This window comes from Rhipicephalus sanguineus, chromosome 3 (assembly GCF_013339695.2).
Source record: "Rhipicephalus sanguineus isolate Rsan-2018 chromosome 3, BIME_Rsan_1.4, whole genome shotgun sequence".
Lineage (NCBI taxonomy): Eukaryota > Metazoa > Arthropoda > Arachnida > Ixodida > Ixodidae > Rhipicephalus > Rhipicephalus sanguineus.
Window position 1 is genome coordinate 183,992,192 of NC_051178.1, and position 20,181 is coordinate 184,012,372.

The window sequence follows — 20,181 nt, forward strand, 5'->3', positions numbered from 1 at the left end:
CAGCACGTACAAGTACGCGGAGAACAGCGCTTATCCCAAATTTTGCGCTCACATGCAAATGAGTCAGCAAGGGCATCAAATGCATGCCTTGTAAGGTTTGCATTTTAGATGGAAGACAGATTTTATGTATATTATACAACAGGTAAATTTCAATAGAAAATAGCCCGAAAAAACGTAAGACGAGACGAAGAAGGCTACAGCAATGCGCTTGTGCTGTAGCTTTCTTCGTCTCGTCCTACGTTTTTTCGCGTTATTTTCATTCATCATGAATAGTAGATTCCTCTAATTTAAAAGAAACGAACAAAACTGTGAATTTCGTTTCCTTTATTAGAATTATATGGTAATCATTTTATGAAAAGGCAGAAGAGTCTGTCATTTGTTGCTTCATCTCCGTTCATATAGTTACGTGAGCAGCAATGAACGCTAATTTCGCCGGCACATGCGCCATGACTTCCAATTAAGTTGGCAGCAGCGCGTGACCGTGTGCGTGACCGTGTGTGACGGCAGTGCGCGACATCCTGGACCAATGGCTAATTAATAGTTGTGCCGTTGCGAATTGGAGGCATTGAAGCACGTTCCTCCTACATTGTAACGACTCGTTTTCATAATGGCACGAAGGGGAGCAGCACTGCAGACGCTGTCGCAACACAACTCGAACGTGTACACTAGAGCTCGTGCGCTGCCTCCAGCATTCGAGCGCGACCGTGACAGAGCCCCTATGCATTAAAAAAAGCCGGCAGATCCCACGCATTGTGGGAATCGATGTAATGCGAAGCAACCAACAAAGAGCTGCACACATCGTCTTGTGTGTCATTGAGGAAAATGCGTGTCATGGTTTTCATGTTAACTCCTATTATTTATGTTCGTCACACAGTAACGTCGCGCAATACCAACTTCGGGGTAGATCAAGCTAGAGAAACGGCCGCCAGCGCACCATGAGCGTGGCACGTAAGCCACGCTGTACATGACATGTGTGTCATGACTTTCATGTTAACTCGTGTTACTTATGTTCGTCACACAGTCACGTCGCAAGATACCGATTTCGATGTATATCAAGCTAGCGAAACGGCCGCCAGCGCGCCATGAGCGTGGCACGTAAGCCATGCTGTACATGACATGTGTGTCATGACTTTCATGTTAACTCGTGCTACTTATGTTCGTCACACAGTCACGTCGCAAGATACCGATTTCGATGTATATCAAGCTAGCGAAACGGCCGCCAGCGCACCATGAGCGTGGCACGTAAGCCATGCTGTACATGACATGTGTGTCATGACTTTCATGTTAACTCGTGCTACTTATGTTCGTCACACAGTCACGTCGCAAGGTACCGATTTCGGTGTATATCAAGCTAGCGAAACGGCCGCCAGCGCGCCATGAGCGTGGCACGTAAGTCATGCTGTACATGACATGTGTGTCATGACTTTCATGTTAACTCGTGTTACTTATGTTCGTCACAGAGTCACGTCGCAAGATACTGATTTCGGTGTATATCAAGCTAGCGAAACGGCCGCCAGCGCGCCATGAGCGTGGCACGTAAGTCATGCTGTACATGACATGTGTGTCATGACTTTCATGTTAACTCGTGTTACTTATGTTCGTCACACAGTCACGTCGCAAGATACAAGACTTCGGTGTATATCAAGCTAGCGAAACGGCCGCCAGCGCGCCATGAGCGTGGCACGTAAGTCATGCTGTACATGACATGTGTGTCATGACTTTCATGTTAACTCGTGTTACTTATGTTCGTCACACAGTCACGTCGCAAGATACCGATTTCGATGTATATCAAGCTAGCGAAACGGCCGCCAGCGCGCCATGAGCGTGGCACGTAAGTCATGCTGTACATGACATGTGTGTCATGACTTTCATGTTAACTCGTGTTACTTATGTTCGTCACACAGTCACGTCGCAAGACACCGGTTTCGGTGTATATTAGCTAGCGAAACGGCCGCCAGCGCGCCATGAGCGTGGCACGTAAGTCATGCTGTACATGGCATGCGTGTCATGATTTTCATGTTAACTCGTGTTATTATGTTCGCCACACAGTCACGTCGCGCAATACCAATTTCGGGGGTAGATCAAGCTAGCGAAACGGCCGCCAGCGCCCCATGAGCGTGGCACGTAAGTCATGCTGTACATGACATGCGTGTCATGATTTTCATGTTAACTCGTGTTTTTATGTTCGTCACACAGTCACGTCGCGCAATACCAATTTCGGGGTAGATCAAGCTAGCGAAACGGCCGCCAGCGCTCCATGAGCGTGGCACCTAAGTCATGCTGTACATGACATGCGTGTCATGATTTTCATGTTAACTCGTGTTATTTATGTTCGTTACACAGTCACGTCACAAGATACCAATTTTGGTGTATATAAATCTAGCGAAACGGCCGCCAGCGCCCCATGAGCGTGGCACGTAAGTCATGCTGTACATGACATGCGTGTCATGATTTTCGTGTTAACTCGTGTTATTTATGTTCGTTACACAGTCACGTCGCAAGACACCGATTTTGGTGTATATAAAGCTAGCGAAACGGCCGCCAGCGCACCATGAGCGTGGCACGTAAGTCATGCTGTACATGACATGCGTGTCGTGATTTTCATGTTAAATCGTGTTATTTATGTTCGTCACACAGTCACGTCGCAAGATACCAATTTTGGTGTATATCAAGCTAGCGAAACGGCCGCCACCGCACCATGAGCGTGGCATGTAAATCATGCTGTACATGACATGCGTGTCATGATTTTCATGTTATGACTAGACATTTATGTTCCACATACAGTCATGTTACGCCATACCAATTTTGGTGCACATTCGATTAACCAAGCGCCCAGGAGAGCACAAAGTCGTAGGCGGCTAGATAGATAGATAGATAGATAGATAGATAGATAGATAGATAGACAGATAGATAGATAGATAGATAGATAGATAGATAGATAGATAGATAGATAGATAGATAGATAGATAGATAGATAGATAGATAGATAGATAGATACGCTCAAAGTCGCAGAAGTTCGCTAAGAAATGCTTCGCATTTAAAACGCCCACGTGTCATACCTGCAGACCATCGGATGCTTTGCTGATGTACTGGTAGATCTCCCAAGCTCCGCAGTTGGCTGGACTTCGGTACACCGTCATCAGAAAGTGCATGCCGAATAGAGGGAACAACACCAGCACGGCGCGTACGGCTTTCCTGGGAATGAGTAACGTTGGCATAGCGATATCGAAGTTCGGCGTATAAATGATAAAACACATTGAAATGTTGGTCGACGGTGAGGGAGGCAGATGAGGAGAGGGGCAGTCAATGGAAATGAATAAGAAGTGCTTCCGCCAAGTGAACACGAAATCTATTGCATTGCACAGTTCGTACGAAACTTGCATTTACGAACATTAAGCACAGACGTAATTACTAACGCAGAGGATGTCTTGTTACGTTTATTAAGTTCTCCTAATGAACTAAAGCTCAGAAAGCAGCTTATAGTTCCAATATCGTAAATGAATGGCCTAGCACCGGTCATAGAGTTTCATCAAAGAATCAAAAAAAGGTTTCCTGTACACTTGTGCATATAGGCAAGCACTGGCGATTCGTTTCAACGAAGATTAAAAAAAAAAAGGTAAATAAATGATTACCTGTAACGGGATAGCAGCCTGAGCATGTTGTTAATGCATTATTAAAAAAAAGGTAAAAGCACAGAAATAAAAATAAATTGTTGGTAGTATACGACTGCGTGCCTTTTTTTTTTCGACGTCATTTTCCCTGAGCTTTTAACGTTATTAAAAAAAGGTAATACGTATGTGGCGTGTTTTAGAATATTACACTCTAGTAAGTACTCGCTGGAACAGCACAGCCATCTTTCATTGATCAAGATCAAAGCGCTCGCTACAAAGCATCGATGAATGTTTTCCGGATAGGCAACGGATGTTTTAAACTAACTTAAAGCGAACCTTTTTATGCCTTTTGCCTCGCTACTTCATTTATTGTTTCGCTCAAACTTACACACTTACACTTACAAAATTGAATCCTATCTCACACAGAAACTCCGTGCCCTCTCCAGCAAGAAAGAAAGAAAGAAAGAAAGAAAGAAAGAAAGAAAGAAGAAAGAAAGAAAGAAAGAAAGAAAGAAAGAAAGAAAGAAAGAGATATACAAAAGGAGGAATAAACGCGCAATGTGCAGAACCGCGAGAAGGTTTTCGTTATTCTCGCTAGGTCAGCGGCTATCTCCATTCATAGCGCAGGAAAAAACAAAGTTTGGGAAGAGCTTACCGAAACTGGCTAGGCTCGTTTGCATGGGTGCTCCTAAGCTTGGTGACGAGGACGCGGATGATGTTGCACAGAAATACGAAGTTTGCCTGAAAAAATGAGACGACAGCACGACAGTAAAAACACCGAACTTCAAGCTCATGCTTGCGCTAATATTTGAAGTAGCCTTCAAGAACGTGAGTCTGAATGTTAGGGCAGCCAACCAACAGCGGTTGGAAGGCTGATATACCCGCTTTAGCACATACGACAATAGGTGCATGTCTCTGCTGAAATAATTAGAGCGACAAATTATCCGTCTCAAAGTTCCCTATTTCATAACATAGTCACCGTAAAGCCCATAAAAAATTAAAGACTATGTTCCTATGGTCTCTAACTGTGGCTTCATACCAAGCTATCGTATATCGTCCCTTATTACGGACTATGCTCGTGACTAAAGAATAGAGTCAGTGTAATGGCTTAGCTATAGACATTGATCTATGATCCCTGGCTAAACTTGGAATTCCACTGCCTGTACTGGCTACGAATTCATTCCTTTAGCTGTCCACGAGAAAGAATGAAAATGCTTGGCCCCATCCTTGTAGGAACATTTGTCGTGGTTGCAGTTGAAAGAAACAAGTGAAACAGTATATATCAGTGATGACATATGCTGAAGTTCACGTATGTTTACATTCTAGAAATCACATTTCTGGAAGTTACATTTCTAGAAATCATGGAATGCGGAAAGACCTGCCCTGAGACAATGTACAAAAGTTGCCGTAGGAAACTAATTTGTTTCGACATAGTAGCACCGATTTCGGATCTGTTAAACTTACAGAATTCGATGATGTACATAAATTTTCAATGTCTTTATACAGGTAGAATCAACGTAGCGTGCTGTGTGAAACAATTTCTTTCCATACAAGACGGAAGCTTGCAGGAACAGATGGGGTGGTACGTCAACCAGATATGTCACTGAAACCAACATTTTGTCGCCTCATTCACGGTAGCAACTATTTCACTTATCAGCAAAAAGAAAACTTATAATGGAAAGCGGCTGCTGTACTAGCCGAGGCAAACGCCCCTGTCGAAACATTGGATCCAACGGGATGCCTTTTTCGTCCAATTCTATAACCGACATTTCATGTCAGTCGTAGAAGTGAAAGTGTGGCGTGTGACATTACGCTGTCAGAACGCAGTTACGCTTAATAGTGCCCAAGCGAAACAGCTGAGCCTTTCCTTTTCGCACACAAAAAAGAGTGCCCTTGCTTCGTGCATACAGACAGCCATGGGGAAGTGCTATTCCGAGAACAAAAGATTTATTGACCGCATGCCTTCCTCTCGGCATGCTCGGTGGTGTGCGATGTGTCAGTTCTGTATGCTCTGTACGTTTTTTTTTTTCGCAGTGCCAAGCAGCTGGGTAGTATCGTGCATCATCTTGGCGTTCACTTCGATATGGGGTCGACTCTTGCGCCTCGGGCCCCCAAAACCGAAAAGAAAGCCCACCAGGAGTGCTTAATTTTGTGTCGGATAGACATGCGGCTATAATTTACTGCGCACTGACGCACTGCTCCAGTCGGTGAATATATATTGCGCATACGTGATCGCCACACGCGGCAGGAACCAAGCCGCATCGTATCGTCAGCTGGCAGGCTGGCATGTCGCGCCCGGTCACCCGCACGACAACAGTGCGACTGTAGTTAACGTTAGCGCTATGGTGGCGCAGTAGCGCATTTTCACGTGTATTACGTGCTGGTGAAAATTTAGACGTTTGTGAATAAATTCTGTAGTAGTGTTATCTTATAAACGCACGACAGCTAATGAGCAAGACTAGAGTATTCCTACATATTCATCAAAAGATGGCTGAATGAAAAAAAAAATCATGCAGATGTGTCCAGAAAACTCTTGCCGTCAGTGACAACTTCCTGTTGGTTTTAAAACGAACCTTCAATATCGTGTCGCCTGCAAGATTTAACACGGATCCGAGAGCAGGACGCCATCCTTAAACATGAAACCCATAGAGCAATCTTAATTTTATCCAACTGTCACTCCAACATCTCACGTGTACGGTGCTTCTGGGCGTTTGATCTTAAAATGTCCGGGAAATGGTTACTGTATTACCGACCTTGTACTGGATGCGACTCGTGTGTGGCTAGTCTGCAGTACCGATGAGCTGAAACATTGCCAGTTCTGTCGCGAAGATCTAAAATAATCCTGCAGAATTCAAGCAATCTGGGTATCGATGTTATGCGAGGCGATCTGCGGGTATAGATAGTTACCAATCGACCATCATTTCAGGTTTTGCGAAAGTTTACCAGACGGGCCAACATGTTTCTGTAAGGCAACCTATACAGCGCACGTGACGCGATCACATGTTTGACAGCTGCAGCAAGGTGAGAAATACGGCGGTCATCTAATGACTGCTTAATTTTGATACGCTGAAGTAACCCTTCAACCTATTTCTTTACGACCTGAAGCAATCAATAATGTCGTAAAAACCTCACATAACGTCTCAAAGTGTTAGTTTCAAAACAAGTACGCTAATAGTAATTTGAGAAGCTACCTTTCATCTAAAATTGCTAGACGTAAGCCAGCTTGCTCATAAAGTAAGAGAACAAGTGTGTCGACACTTTTGGTCAGGCACCAGTGCAATGCGACGGTACTGAAGTTGAGAAGTACAACGACGTGGTACGCACGCCCATTCAAAACACAAAAACTAACGGTCAGCAACAGACATTACTATATTGCTCAAAAACATCAATGCTGAAACTTCCATTTCGCGCACATAACGCGCTAGAAGGAAATACTTACAAAGAGGCAGAAGAGACCCGGGGCCAGCGTGATCCAGTTGTATCCTTCTACGTTGTCCATCCAGCAACTGCGTGGACAAGGCGCAAATTGGTCAAATGAACGGAGAGTGGTTCAGAAAAGTACCCATTTCTAGTGCGCATGCAGACAATGCAAGAAGCAATGGTGCGGGGACGTGCTAACAAAGTGCTAAGCCATCCCTGTGGAGACATACGAAGACAAGAAGGCCGTGCACCCTTACACATTGCACCGAAGGGACACTAAATGAAAACGCCAAATTTCTTCATAAGATTTCTTTCTGAAAGTTCTTTTCTTGTGGAACATTTGTTTTAATTTAGTGAAATTTAGAACAAAAAAAGTGTTCACCCAACTTCAATTTTTTAAAGATTCGTACCGACACCACAGCACATCATTGTGATGTCACGTATGTTAACTACGTTTTTTTTTTAGTGAAACATTGCGGCTGGGCACAGTGGCGTAGGCAGAACTGTTTTTCGGGGGAGGGAGGGTATCCACTTGATCTGACATGGGGTCCAGGCAGGTAAGTGTGGTCGAGTGTCATTTTGTGCTCTGTATCCCATGGGAGAAAAAAAAAGATTCGGGGGGAGGGGGCGGGGCACGGGCCCGGTGTGCCACCCCATGGCTACGCCACTGGCCGGGCATATTCTCTCAAAATTACCAACATTCCATGCATGACGTCTTATTTTTTAATTAAACACTGGCTCGTCCCTTAAGAATACTAAATTAGGTAAGCGTGAACAGGCATCGTAAGTCTATGGCGTCACGGCGAACTGTTGCAGTAGTGTAACGGTGGCGTCGCCACCAGTCGTTTGTTCCTGTGCTTTTCAATAATGCAGGACCTCCTTGTAAGGCAAGAGATTTTTTAAATTCTCATATTGTTTTAAATCTCATATCTCAAATGAAAAAAAAAACGTTTTTTTCTTTTAGTGTCTCTTTAGGGCTTCAGCCATATAGTGACGCTAAGCACGTATAAATCCGCATGCAGTGATCATTTCTCCATGCAAGGCAGTCTATCCGGCTGCCCTATATTATTGCGTATGTGACCGAACGTCAGAGAGAAAACTGTGAGTGTTCCCATATATGTGGCCTAACTACTCCCTTTGCGCTCCATTGGCCGTGTCCACAAGTACAGCGCTCACTGAATATTAGGCGAAATTGTGACAATGTTTCTGCACGATAATATCAATGTACAGTTATTCTCGTCGAACGAGTTATTTTGTTAGTTTTTTTGGTCTTTACATCCTGTACTGCTAGGCTGCTGCAGAAAAGCTAAATTAACTAGCATAATTCAAGCTAACCACCTAGAGAGTACTATATTTATGACCTAACCTAACCTAACCTAACCTAACCTAACCTAACCTAGTCCCAAAGGATGGCAACATTATTACAAAAGAAGGATCATTGATACTTCTACGAAATATCTTATTTCGCCGTTTCTAAGATCGATGTAGCAGCACTCTTAAAATTTTCCTACAGCTGTGCTGACGCCTTCCTTCGAAATATACATAACAGGTTCCGATTAAATGAAAACCCATGACACCTCTGACAATATTGCACTTGTGTTACGAGTGCGCTATGCGTCACGTGATGAACCAGTCGTTGTGGCGTCCGTTGAAGAATATCTCTTCTCTGTTTTCTTTCTTTCTACAGCAATTCTGAAGATAAGCACTGCCAAAATTACACAATTTCAGACACCTAATCGCTGCCGCGTGCTCTTATAAGGCAACAAGAAAGTATTAGCCCAGCAAGTTGATTGAAAATGTCCGTTCCGTCACTTCCAACAATTTAGGGTGAACTGCTTGGTTTACTGTCATTAAACGTTACGTGAGCGTGATTTTCACGCAACGATTACCACGTTTTAAATATTCGGGTGGCCCTTAAAACAACGATTATGTTTCTTTGCATTCTTTAAGCTTCGGTGAATGCAAATAACTTGTTGCTGCAATAATAAGACAATATGACAATGTGCATAAAAGTAAAATACTAAAAAAAAGCGTGGACGACATCGGGCACAGAGAGAGGATGCAGATCTACATTCTACGGCGTTACAATGCTCCTCAAGAGACCAGCCTACGCGCCTACGAAGAAATTCCAACAAGATGCAGGGGAAGTGTAGAATCAGGCAGGCCAGGCATTCTACCCAAGCTAAGGAAACCCGGGAACTACTTCGCTTCTCTTTTGCACTTACCTAGAGTCCTCTCTGGTGGGGTATGAAAACGAACACAGAATAATCATTTAGACTGACAGTTTTTCTTTCCCAATCAGTATATTCGCCTCGCAAACGCTGGTTTGTACATATTGTGTGCTAAACGAGCCCCTCGGGAACAAAATAATCATGACGACAGTGTGCGGTGTAATAATTATTCTAGGTTTAGTGATATTGCGACCCGATTATAGGCCCCGAGGAGCCACAGACATCAAGTTGAGAAGTAGATTTGGTGCCTTGAACAAACACATGAGGGCTTGCAAAAGGAAATCTTTTTAGCTAATGACTATTTCCGTTTGGATGAGTTTGTTTAATAAGAATTGAAAGACACATAATTTTGGTCGAGAGTCTGAAGGAATACGCCAAGCTTATTTTGTTTTCGCAATTGAGAAGAAAAAAAAAGAGTTCTTCAGCGGTTGTTCCATGGGAATAGACGTACACTAATTTATTCCTAACTCAAACATCTCCACAATACTTGTGACTACCACAATAATCATGTTACGCTGTAAGACACAATAGTTATGTTTTCATGTTTTTCGTAGGGACAGTAGTAATCAGGCACCTCCTCTAACCTATTTGTGAAAGCTTTTGTTTTTTCAAACCTACCATTTGAAAAGGCACATTTTGAAATTCTCGCTATTCGTGAACGTTTCTGAGAATATTCAGGTCCTGTTTTGTTCGGGTAAAGTTCTTGAACTCGCCGACCTTTCGATAAGCCGTAGTTGTCGTAATTGTTGTGCGAATGCCATTAACGTTATAAGCATCACTTCCGTTTTCACGCGGGATATGCATGCTATTCGTCAAATTCTTTATTCCTGGTTGTCAAGATGGCTTAAAGCTACAACTTTGCTTCTTCGATCTGTTTTGTTGGCACAATTAGATACCATATAAGCCCCGAGCTCCCGCTCACGGGGTAAGCAGACACTCACCTAACAGAACAACAACAACAACAACACACAAGAAGCTGAGCTGTGAGACCGCCCGACAACGTTCTACTTAGCCAGATTTAACGTTTCATTCAGCAGCTACAGACAAGCAATCTGGAGTAGTTAAGCAATAAATCAAGCTCAGTAAAGGTGGGTGCGTCAGTTTGGACTAAACAAATAACAATTAACAGAAGCAATGCATAAAGCACAACAACAATATTCAGATAGCATCAACTTACGGGTGTCCGATTCGCACGGCTCGAAGGACGGCGCTGATGGTGACGAAAATAGCGGGGCAACCTGGATTTAAAAGAAGTGGTGCGATTTCGCCCGTGCTCTCTGTCTTCGGCGACGCAAAGTATAAAAAAGAAATCACGCAGCAGGGCGGCAACAACAACAATACGAGCAAGACTACGCACGTGTTGCAATAGCAGGTTGTTTTCATGTTGTCGCCGCGGTTGACGAAAATAGACAGAACAAGGGAGGTGGCCTATATCAAGTCGTGCTCCTCAAAGCAGCGCTGGCCGAAATGGCCGCTCTCTTGCCAGGACTGGAGGTTTTCCAGTCAGGTGTGGCGAAATATTTGGCTCCGCGTTCGTATACGTTGGGACGTTTTAATCTAGCGTCTTTGGAATGCGCTGGCTTTCTAACTCGGGAAGGTCGTTAGTTCCACTCGACTCGCTTAATGTTCTTATGCGCGCTACACGCCACGCGTTAGTGCGGAAATTAAATTCCTACGGGACATAAACGAATGACAGAAAGAGCACGGCCAGCTGTGGTCTTTTCTGTCATTCACGACAACAATACGGCGGCTTACTAGAGGTCATCTTCGTAAGGCGGCCGTTTACTCGTACAAGCGGTACGAAATATTTGCCGAAACTGTAACGCTTCCTGGCTGGGTGCTGTAACAAAGTCTGCCAAGGTGTAGCGTAGAGACTTGGCAGACTGTGTGGCAGAAGGTCACATGCAGACATACAACGTTATGCAACTTCATGCAGTGTCACACATTCACACTTCGCCGCATGCTTTCTTTTAGAGGCAATGTGACACAACCACCTTTGTTACGCGCCTGCTCTGATGCGACAGTGTCGATAAATTTTGATTTCTCTGTGTGGACAACAAAGAGAAGGGACTGGATAATGAACACACCATATTGATGTAAATTGGGAGCCACGGTCGTGAGTATGTTCATAGTCACGAATGTGTTTACACTAAGAGTGCATTCGAAGGAACGCATCACGAAAGCGAGATGGGGGATCGTGTAGTGGCTCGTGTGGATAATGCCACTCTGAGAATGTTTCTACCCAGCTGAGCTGTAGCTTTCAGTACCAGCCTTGTTGCGCTAAATGTTTTTAATGCACGTTGAATTTCTCGTTTAATTTTGAATAAAGGTAGTAATGGTGGCGTAGAATAGGACATTTTTATGTCGTATAACCGCAGTAAAAAGTAAACGAAGAGAGTAAGTTTTTATGCTCTCCATTTTTACGGCACTCAAGCGAATGGCAAAACTTTGCGTGAAGTCAATTTAGCCCATAGATGCTATGAAATGTACTCGCTGCTAGGCTTATATATATATATATATATAGTGCACCGTAAAGCGGACAAGTCAGTCGTCAGCAAGACATTTATGTAAGCTTTGACACTTATTACTCACCCCAGCCGATGACGTAGAAGACTAGCAGCGACTTCTGCTCGGCGAATGCGGATGCGATCAGCTTGTGCAGGTAGAAGCCTTCGCAGAACATCCATGCGTACTGGCACAACCGGAAATATCGTGAAAGGGTGTACAACACCTTGCACAGGTTCTGCAAGCAAACACGCCGGTATGCGGAGGTTAAGTCTCGCACAACGGAACTTCAATGTGCGCCTAAGCGAAAGCGTGAACAGTTGATCAAAAACTTGATTACTGAACTTACGCTAAGGTTCTTGTGAAACTAAAGCAAATGATCGCATTAAACCCATCAACATTGCCACGCGTCATCCTTGAGTTGTAAAAGGTGCATTATCAGTCGCGTATTCCTCTTTTATTACGTATTCCACTTTTGTTCAGTAAATGAGATCGAGGAGAAGACAGTGGACGTACCGGGTTCTCGTTGACTCGTATGTTTTTCTCCTCGCTGACGTGGTCCAGTATGAAAACGGCGTCCACAAGTATGACGCTAATGTCGTACAGCACCATGGCGACGCAGAAGTTCTTGTGCAGGGAGATGCGGTGAACTTGCAGTTGCCTGCATGCATCACGAAAACGAAGCAGCAAGGCATTTCGCGGCGTTTGCTCGAACGGCAACACATATGTGAGCTTGTCCTGCCCTGAGAGACTCTTAAGCGAAATTTGGTTCGATTCTACCCATTTCTTAACATGCACCGTTCTCGATTCAGCCAATGCGAGTGATATCGCAGGTAGAGCTCTGCAGCGGAGGTCAACGTCTAAGTGCCAAAGGGAACAGCATCGGAACGTAACCATCTTGACGGTATTCCTGGTGGTCATTGCTTTGCTTCTTAACTAGCTTAGTCGGGAAAAGGCAAATCTCCTCGCCATAGAGTGTGACAGATGCATGCTGATTAGATTTCTGTTTCTTGAAAGAGATAATGAACGGTAAAGATGAAGAAGATATACGCACTTGTAGATAGAGAAGATGGCTATCGCGGGCACCAGCACGATGACGGACAGTGAGTGTAGAACGATTGAGAAGATGGTCATGGAGCGGTGGTACTGAAAAAAAGAAAGAAAAGGATATAGAAATTGATATATAAGCACGCTATTAAAGTAACGAAGTTGAAGTTTATGAAGCACGTGCAATATTATCTATGAGTAGATGTTTTAGGTACGGAGGGAGGTTGCATAGCAAGACTGTCTGGTGGACCCACCCCCTTGTTAAACGAGTCATAAGGAAAAACAGCAAGTTTTGGCAACCAAATAATGAGAAGTATTTAATTGTGTCAAATATAGCGTGACAATACACGTGTAAAGTATCAGACAAAGTAGGTATTAAAAAATTACAAAAAATAAAGCGCAATACAGAAATAAATATAGGCATGAGCGACTAATTTGAAACCGAGAAAGGTAATATTGCGTTTAATTTCATACGCTTTATCTTTTTGTGCGAGGACGAATAATGCTATTACACGCATTCGCGGGGGAAACCTTTCTCACATTCTTAAGGCAAACAAACGCAAATAAAGACACGCGTACTGAGGTTTGGGTCACGTGGACTTGGTGACGTAGTCTACAATACTTCTAGTACTGGCTTCTCACTGAATAGCGGAGGCGATGAAGGGACACAGCATATAGGCATCCCAATTGATAGGAAGCTTCAGCTCGAAGCCAACTCCGACTCTGCCTATATGAATACATGCAAACGCAAAACTGCTACCGTGGGGAAGTTCGGGGCCGATATGGATGCAGTTTTCTGCATTTGTGAGACTTTAAGGTACACATTTCCGATTTATTGTCAAAAACATTTCATAAGGGTTTGCCAAAAGCGGTGTTTGTCGCTGTTGTTGTGTTGGTGGTGGTTGCAGTGATGATAAGGCGGGTCAGTCAGGCTTGCTACATGGTTGCCAATTGTTCCACCAGAGACTCGAATGTATCGTAAAAAAATAAAATAATGTACTCCAAATAAAATTTGCCATGTTCGAGGGCTAACATTTTCTTGTCGACGCGAAGCCTCGCTTTCAAGGAACCCAGAAGCCACTTACATGTCTATTATTATATAACTATTAGGAGAGTTAACATATTTTGTCAACATAACCTATCGCACATCACCCCTTGTAGTTTCCCATGAACCAGGCCCGTAGCCAGGGGGTGGGGGTGCCCTAGGGCCCCCCGCCCCCCGAAATCATGAAGTAGGTGTTTTTACCAAAAATAAGTAATGAAAATAGGTGTTTTTCTCAAATAGTCAAGGATTGCAGCAAGTGCACCCCCCCCCCCCCCCCCCCCCCGAAAAGAATTCCTGGCTACGGGCCTGCCATGAACGCATGTTGTTTGCGAGGTTAAATAGGATACATTAATATATGCACACACCTCCAGTGAGCCACAGTCGTAGAACGTGTACTCCTTCTCGTACTCCTGACTGTAGAACCATGTGCCATTCTCCCAGCAGGTTTTCTTCGACATTTCTGCGTTGAAGAAAGCGCGAAATAAGCGCCATGAAGTCACGCACTATTTCTCAATGTAAATTTGGTGCTTTTCCTATTATTCGCTTTATTTATTACACACGCCTGTGCTCAAAAATCACGTACGTTGCAGGAAAGACACACACAGCAGAATTGCCAGCCTAAGAGCCGAAACCACAAAACATCGAAATTAATTGATTTATGCCCATTTTGGGCCAGTTCTAATCATGTTTGGTTTATTTCAGCTGTTTCACTAAACGCTATAAACTTTATAATAATAAAAGAAGAAGTGCAGGTAACCAATACTTAAATGATGATTTCATGGTAAGAAAGCTTTATTGGTGAGTGAACGATTATGCTTTGTAATGCCACGTTAGGGGCAAGCCACTACCTCCCTCTCCTTTGCTCTCTCTCTCTCTCTCTCCTATCTCTCTCTCTCTCTCTCACACACACACACGCACACACATACACACACGCACACACACGCACACGCACACACGCACGCACACACACACACAAACACACATGCACGCACGTACACGCACATACATGCACGCGAGCACGCACACACTCACACAGGCACATAGATAGATAGATAGATAGATAGATAGATAGATAGATAGATAGATAGATAGATAGATAGATAGATAGATAGATAGATAGATAGATAGATAGATAGATAGATAGATAGATAGATAGAACTTCATATACTTCAGTAAAATGTGCTATTTACACTCTGAACTTGCCCAATGTGCCTCCATTTCGCTTTAATAACGCAAGTATTTCTATGCACGACCACTTTGTTCAAGACATCATTATGCTTGACGAGAAGTTCGGCATGGCGCATTGCGTCACCGATGGCGAAATAGTAGCTTTTATAGTTTGCAGACAATAATTAAATTGTGCATGTTCTCGGAGTCAGTGGTGCAATTATTTAATTAAATAAAGCAAGAAGACTGAACGTAGAATCAATCAATATTTAATCTTTTGTGACGTGCACTAATTAGAAAGCGCAACAAGAAACGTTCTACCATTCTGACTTTGGTTTTCTGAAATGTCTGTGCCATTTTGAAATACAGAATAATAGAATTTCGACTCATTTATCGATAATCAATGAGAACTTGCACTAGAAGGGGATACCTTTTTTCACTGCCAGCAAACTTTCACTGTACACAAGTGAAATTTATTACCTCGTGAGATGAACGACAAGCATCAGACAAACAAAAAGCGTTAGTCAAGCATCAGCTATAGGCCTTGATCGAAATCACTTTTGTATGAGGCATTCGCACGACGTCTGGGCTCACAAGCGTTAGCGATTGGCGTGCTAACCTTTCTTCATGTCACACGCTTTTACGACGACGACAGACTCCAGCGCGGAAAAAAAAGATACAGCGAAAGAAAATTTACACTGATTTCATTTTTCATACAATGCAGCTGCCACCCGTAATGGTCTTTACAGAAGAAAGTAGCGGAAACGCGTTGTAATGTGCCGTACGTGCCAGGGGCCAAATCCCCGTTGGCGTGGGGATGGGGATACGGCGTAAAATGGATAATCGATAATAATAAACCCCTCCATCCTCTACGAACACGATGGGACTGCAATAAAAATGCCACGTCCCGCAGGAAGCCCACAGAAACAAAACAAAGTGTTTGTCGCGCGCGTTTCCCCGCGTTTTAAGAAAAGGAAAACACATTCTGACCTTCGAAAACGTGTGGCCTGCAACACCGTTTTATTTATGTGTTTCGTTGCTGTTGTTGTGGGAGAGACAAAAGATATGAACGTTTCGCCACAAAAGCTTCTCGATCGTAAAGTACGGCCATTCAGGATTTCGAGCACGCTCATGATCCTTTCATATGTGAGGCGAAGCACGCTCCAGAACTGATCTCGAGTCGGCGTCGACGTATCTCTCTCCTCCATGCAGAGCGGTGTTGTTCGGCATCGGCCGTATAAGTGAGAGGAGGGCAATCTCCGCATAGGAACAATGGGCGATATCTGAAAGGTAGCCGTTATGACGGGTTCTGGGCTCCGCAGTTACTTCCGGCGCATACAGCTCCAGTAATCCCTAAAACCCATTTCTGGCATAACGAACACTGTTCGAAACCTTTTAGATGTAATAAAAAATGTAATAAGTGAAAAGTATCTGCACAAAGATTCAGCGCAGATACTGGGGAACTTTGCGAGTCCTTAACGAAGTACCCACACCAATGATCCCAAGAGATACGAATAAACTCTTTATCACGAGAAGCAAGCTGACTTGGGGAACATTTGGAGTAGCGTCTTTTCTCGAACGGGATCTTTAAGCACGCATCGCCGACTAAACAACACCCTTTTAGTTGGGGAATGTTATTCGAAAAAATTACGTTGCTGATAGGTATTCCTATACACAGCAACTGCGTGCGGTGGGCCTCTGTAAGAGCTGCAGTTTACGGATGTCTTAGATGTTTTCATTCAGGCAGGGCGTTTATGCTTTCTCGTGGGGGATCGCACAAGAAAAGACCTTACGAAAGTGCTACAGAGCGTGCTCAGAAATGCGCGCAATTAAATGAAGTGACTGACGGAATGAATGCGTTAACGGGAAGTGATAGCGTATTTGCCCGCAAGATTCACTACATTAGGAAGTGCGGAGGCAGCGTTGTGAAACGAATTGCAACTACTAGGTTTGGCCCCGTCACGGTGGTCTAGTGGTTATGGCGCTCGGCTGCTGACCCGAAGGTCGCGGGATCGAATCCCGGCCGCGGCGGCTGTATTTTCGATGGATGCGAAAATGTTTGAGGCCCGTGTACTTAGATTTAGGTGCACGTTAAAGAACCCCAGGTGGTCGAAATTTCCGGAGCCCTCCACTACGGCGTCTCTCATAATCATATCGTGGTTTTGGGACGTTAAACCCCAGATATTATTAACTACTAGGTTTGCTTTGTCAGTTGTCAAACGATTTGCCTGGCGTGCGGTAAACATAAAATATGTACATGAAGAAAAAAAAAAGAGACACCACAGCGAAAGTTATCTGCACTGGCATCAAATGTAGCACTTTTTTATTGTTGTGTTAGCAAATTATGGTTAGTACGCATGAGGAGAATTGACCGTACTGGGAACAGCAATCTAAAAAGAGAGGGCGTACAAACACGGACACAGGAAAGAAGTCGGGACACCACAAACGCCGACTAACAACTGAAGAGACGCACAACGGCGGAAAAGAAAGAAGGCACGAAAACGTATCTGCGCATGCCCATGCAATAGGCAAACCTATCAATCCGGCACGCGTGGGGCATGCATGGACATGCGCAGATAAGTTTTCGTGCCTTCTTTCTTTTCCGCCGTTGTGCGTCTCTTCAGTTGTTAGTCGGCGTTTGTGGTGTCCTGACTTCTTTCTTGGGTCCGTGTTTGCACGCCCTGTCTTTTTACACTGAATACTTACTAACGAGCTCAGCTCTCTGTTATTCTAAGGGAACAGCAAGAAGTACATACAACAAATAGCAAATAAAAAAACAATATACAAACACAAGTATTGCCTAACACGTGGACGACAAAATTTTGATAGTGATATTTACTTATTAAGTAACTTTTATCAAATGCTTCAGAAAAGCTTACAGAGAGCTGCTATCATAGAGCTGTACCTTGTATGAGATGGACATGTATATACCAGACGGCAAGATACCTGCTATCTCAGAAGGTATCGAGAAACTTATGTCGGTGAACGATGTACCTGTGGCATTATTTTTTTCTACGTTGCTACTTCCTCAACAGGTGCTAAGTATCTAAGGATGAAGATTAATGGCGGGTAAGCGTTCTGCGCGAAGGGGCATTGCCTTAAGTTGGCTGCTAACCACGGCTACGGTATCGGTTTTTCTCAGAAATGTATTCACGATGTGTCAATTTTATTTGAAGGCTACGTGTCGTTGGTCGTAAAACACTCGAAATCCCGAAGTAGTTTCGCATTCTTGTAAGTAACCGAATGCATATTACAATCAAATTTGCCTCAGATGCAGGGCGCTCTACAGTATATCAAGCGATCGCGAGGTGACGCTACTTGACGCCGCGACGGCTCTTCGCATCAATTGGAGTAAGCTTCACTGTGTTACACTTGTCAAGTGCGGCAAAGCCAGCGTGCTGAGCGCTAAGCATTGAATGCGTGTTTCAGTTAGGAAGTTTCGAACATGGGAGATTAAAAAAAAGTAAACATGAACGTTGAATAACAAAACGTTTTACAGTTCTTGAAACGAGTTTTTGAAATATTAAACGAACAAAGAAAACCCGGCGCTATAGGCTGCTTTATACTTCAGATGAGAATACTGTTAGTTGTATACCCTTGCAGGTGAAGGTACATGAAAATGCGCTGAATTGAACGGCCTACATATATAATTGATAGAAGAAGATAGAAGAAGATAGAAGCTGGAAGAAAGAATTGATAGAAGATAGGGAAAGAAGAAGACGACGACGTATAAAAGGCTGGCTTCCCAACGCCCGTCTGTAATTTTCAGTCTTTTTTAGCGAGAGTTCATCTTTTAATTTCTGTGCCTCGACCTCAACGAACGACGGTCTGGGAGTGACCGTACTGCGAAGCAAGTACAGCGACCGACTCCCGAAACGGGTCGGCCAGAAGCAGCAGCGCGGCGGCCCTCCGTTGTCGCCCGTCCTTCATGATGCTCTAATGGCATCCACCGCAAGTAATCAGGCATCGGGTAACCAGGTTCATTCAGTAGACCACAAAGAAGATGAACAATCAAGGAAAAGGCTGCGTGAAGACGACGCTCAGTCAAGGGCTTCTACAGAAGACAACGAAGAGATGGACCAGACAGCCTTCACTGTTGTCTCCTACAAAAAGGAAAGAGCAGCAGGTGTTCCTGTCATATTCAAGCCAACTCAACCTGACCGAAGCTTCTGGAAAGTCAACCCAAATCTCCTGGCTTCTGCAGTCGTGACAACAGCCCAAGAAAAGGTACTCAGCCATCGTCTCAACAAGGATGGCAGCCTCATGGTGACAATGTCTTCAGTTTCTGCAGCTAATCGCCTCCTCGCGGTGACAGACCTGGCGGGTATTGCTGTAGAAGCACGAGTTCCATACTCCTACTCTGCCACGTACGGGAGGATACAGGACGTCCCAGTTGAGTACTCGGATGACGACCTCAAGGAGTATTTGAGCGAACAAGGAGTCATATCTGCTAAAAGGCAAGTTGCTTACATTACAAACGGAGATGGCGTTGTAACGGAGACCCGAAGACGCTCGGTCATCCTCGAATTCTCTAAAGACGTCCCTTTACCAAACCGAGCGTCATTTGGATTCTGCAGCTATCCTGTAACGGAATATATAGGATCCGCTTCTCAGTGTTTCAGATGTCAAAGGCATGGGCATATAGCGAAATACTGCAACGGCCCCATCCGCTGCAAGATATGCGCTGGCGCACATACGCACAAGGAGTGTACGTCACGTTCTCAGCCTCGATGTGCAAACTGTGGAGCTGACCATGCAGCATCATATGGCGGGTGCCCCAAAAAGAAAGCAGCTACTCTAGCACGGACAATGGAGCAATTCCAGGGAAAAGCGCGGAAACGACGAGAACCACCACCGAATCCGGATGTGACATTCACATCTACAAATCAAAAAAAGCAACAAGATACAGTACAGTGCAGCGACACAACCTCGAAAAAGTCTTTTGCATCAATCGTGAAAGGAAACCAGAAGAGATCATCTGCAAAGAGCCAAGAAAAGTCCTCAAGTGATCCAGATGCAAGTCAACAACAAATGTACCCAAGGTCGCAGCAGAACAGGAAGAGCCAAGAAAAGCTGTTGGGTGGCAGCACCGTACAGGAAATATCAAGAATGCTGATCCCCAAGATGTTCGCGGCAATCAAGGCTCTCCTATGTG

General features: G+C 44.3%; 1 protein-coding gene across 2 annotated transcripts in view; it reads right to left on the reverse strand.

The window, feature by feature from the left end:
* The window catches only part of LOC119387815 (calcitonin gene-related peptide type 1 receptor), a 50,789-nt gene that overhangs the window by 11,028 nt on the left and 19,580 nt on the right, over positions 1–20,181 (reverse strand). For both annotated transcript variants that reach the window (XR_007415462.1, XM_037655337.2), the window contains exons 6-13: positions 14,225–14,319; positions 12,822–12,913; positions 12,284–12,428; positions 11,855–12,005; positions 10,440–10,500; positions 7,051–7,117; positions 4,267–4,352; positions 3,060–3,195 (exon numbers count right to left, since the gene is read on the reverse strand). Coding sequence is in view for 1 of the 2 variants with exons in the window: in XM_037655337.2 (XP_037511265.1) it covers positions 3,060–3,195; positions 4,267–4,352; positions 7,051–7,117; positions 10,440–10,500; positions 11,855–12,005; positions 12,284–12,428; positions 12,822–12,913; positions 14,225–14,319 (833 nt within the window). In the remaining variant the exon portion in view is untranslated. The remainder of the gene's footprint in view (positions 1–3,059; positions 3,196–4,266; positions 4,353–7,050; positions 7,118–10,439; positions 10,501–11,854; positions 12,006–12,283; positions 12,429–12,821; positions 12,914–14,224; positions 14,320–20,181) is intronic.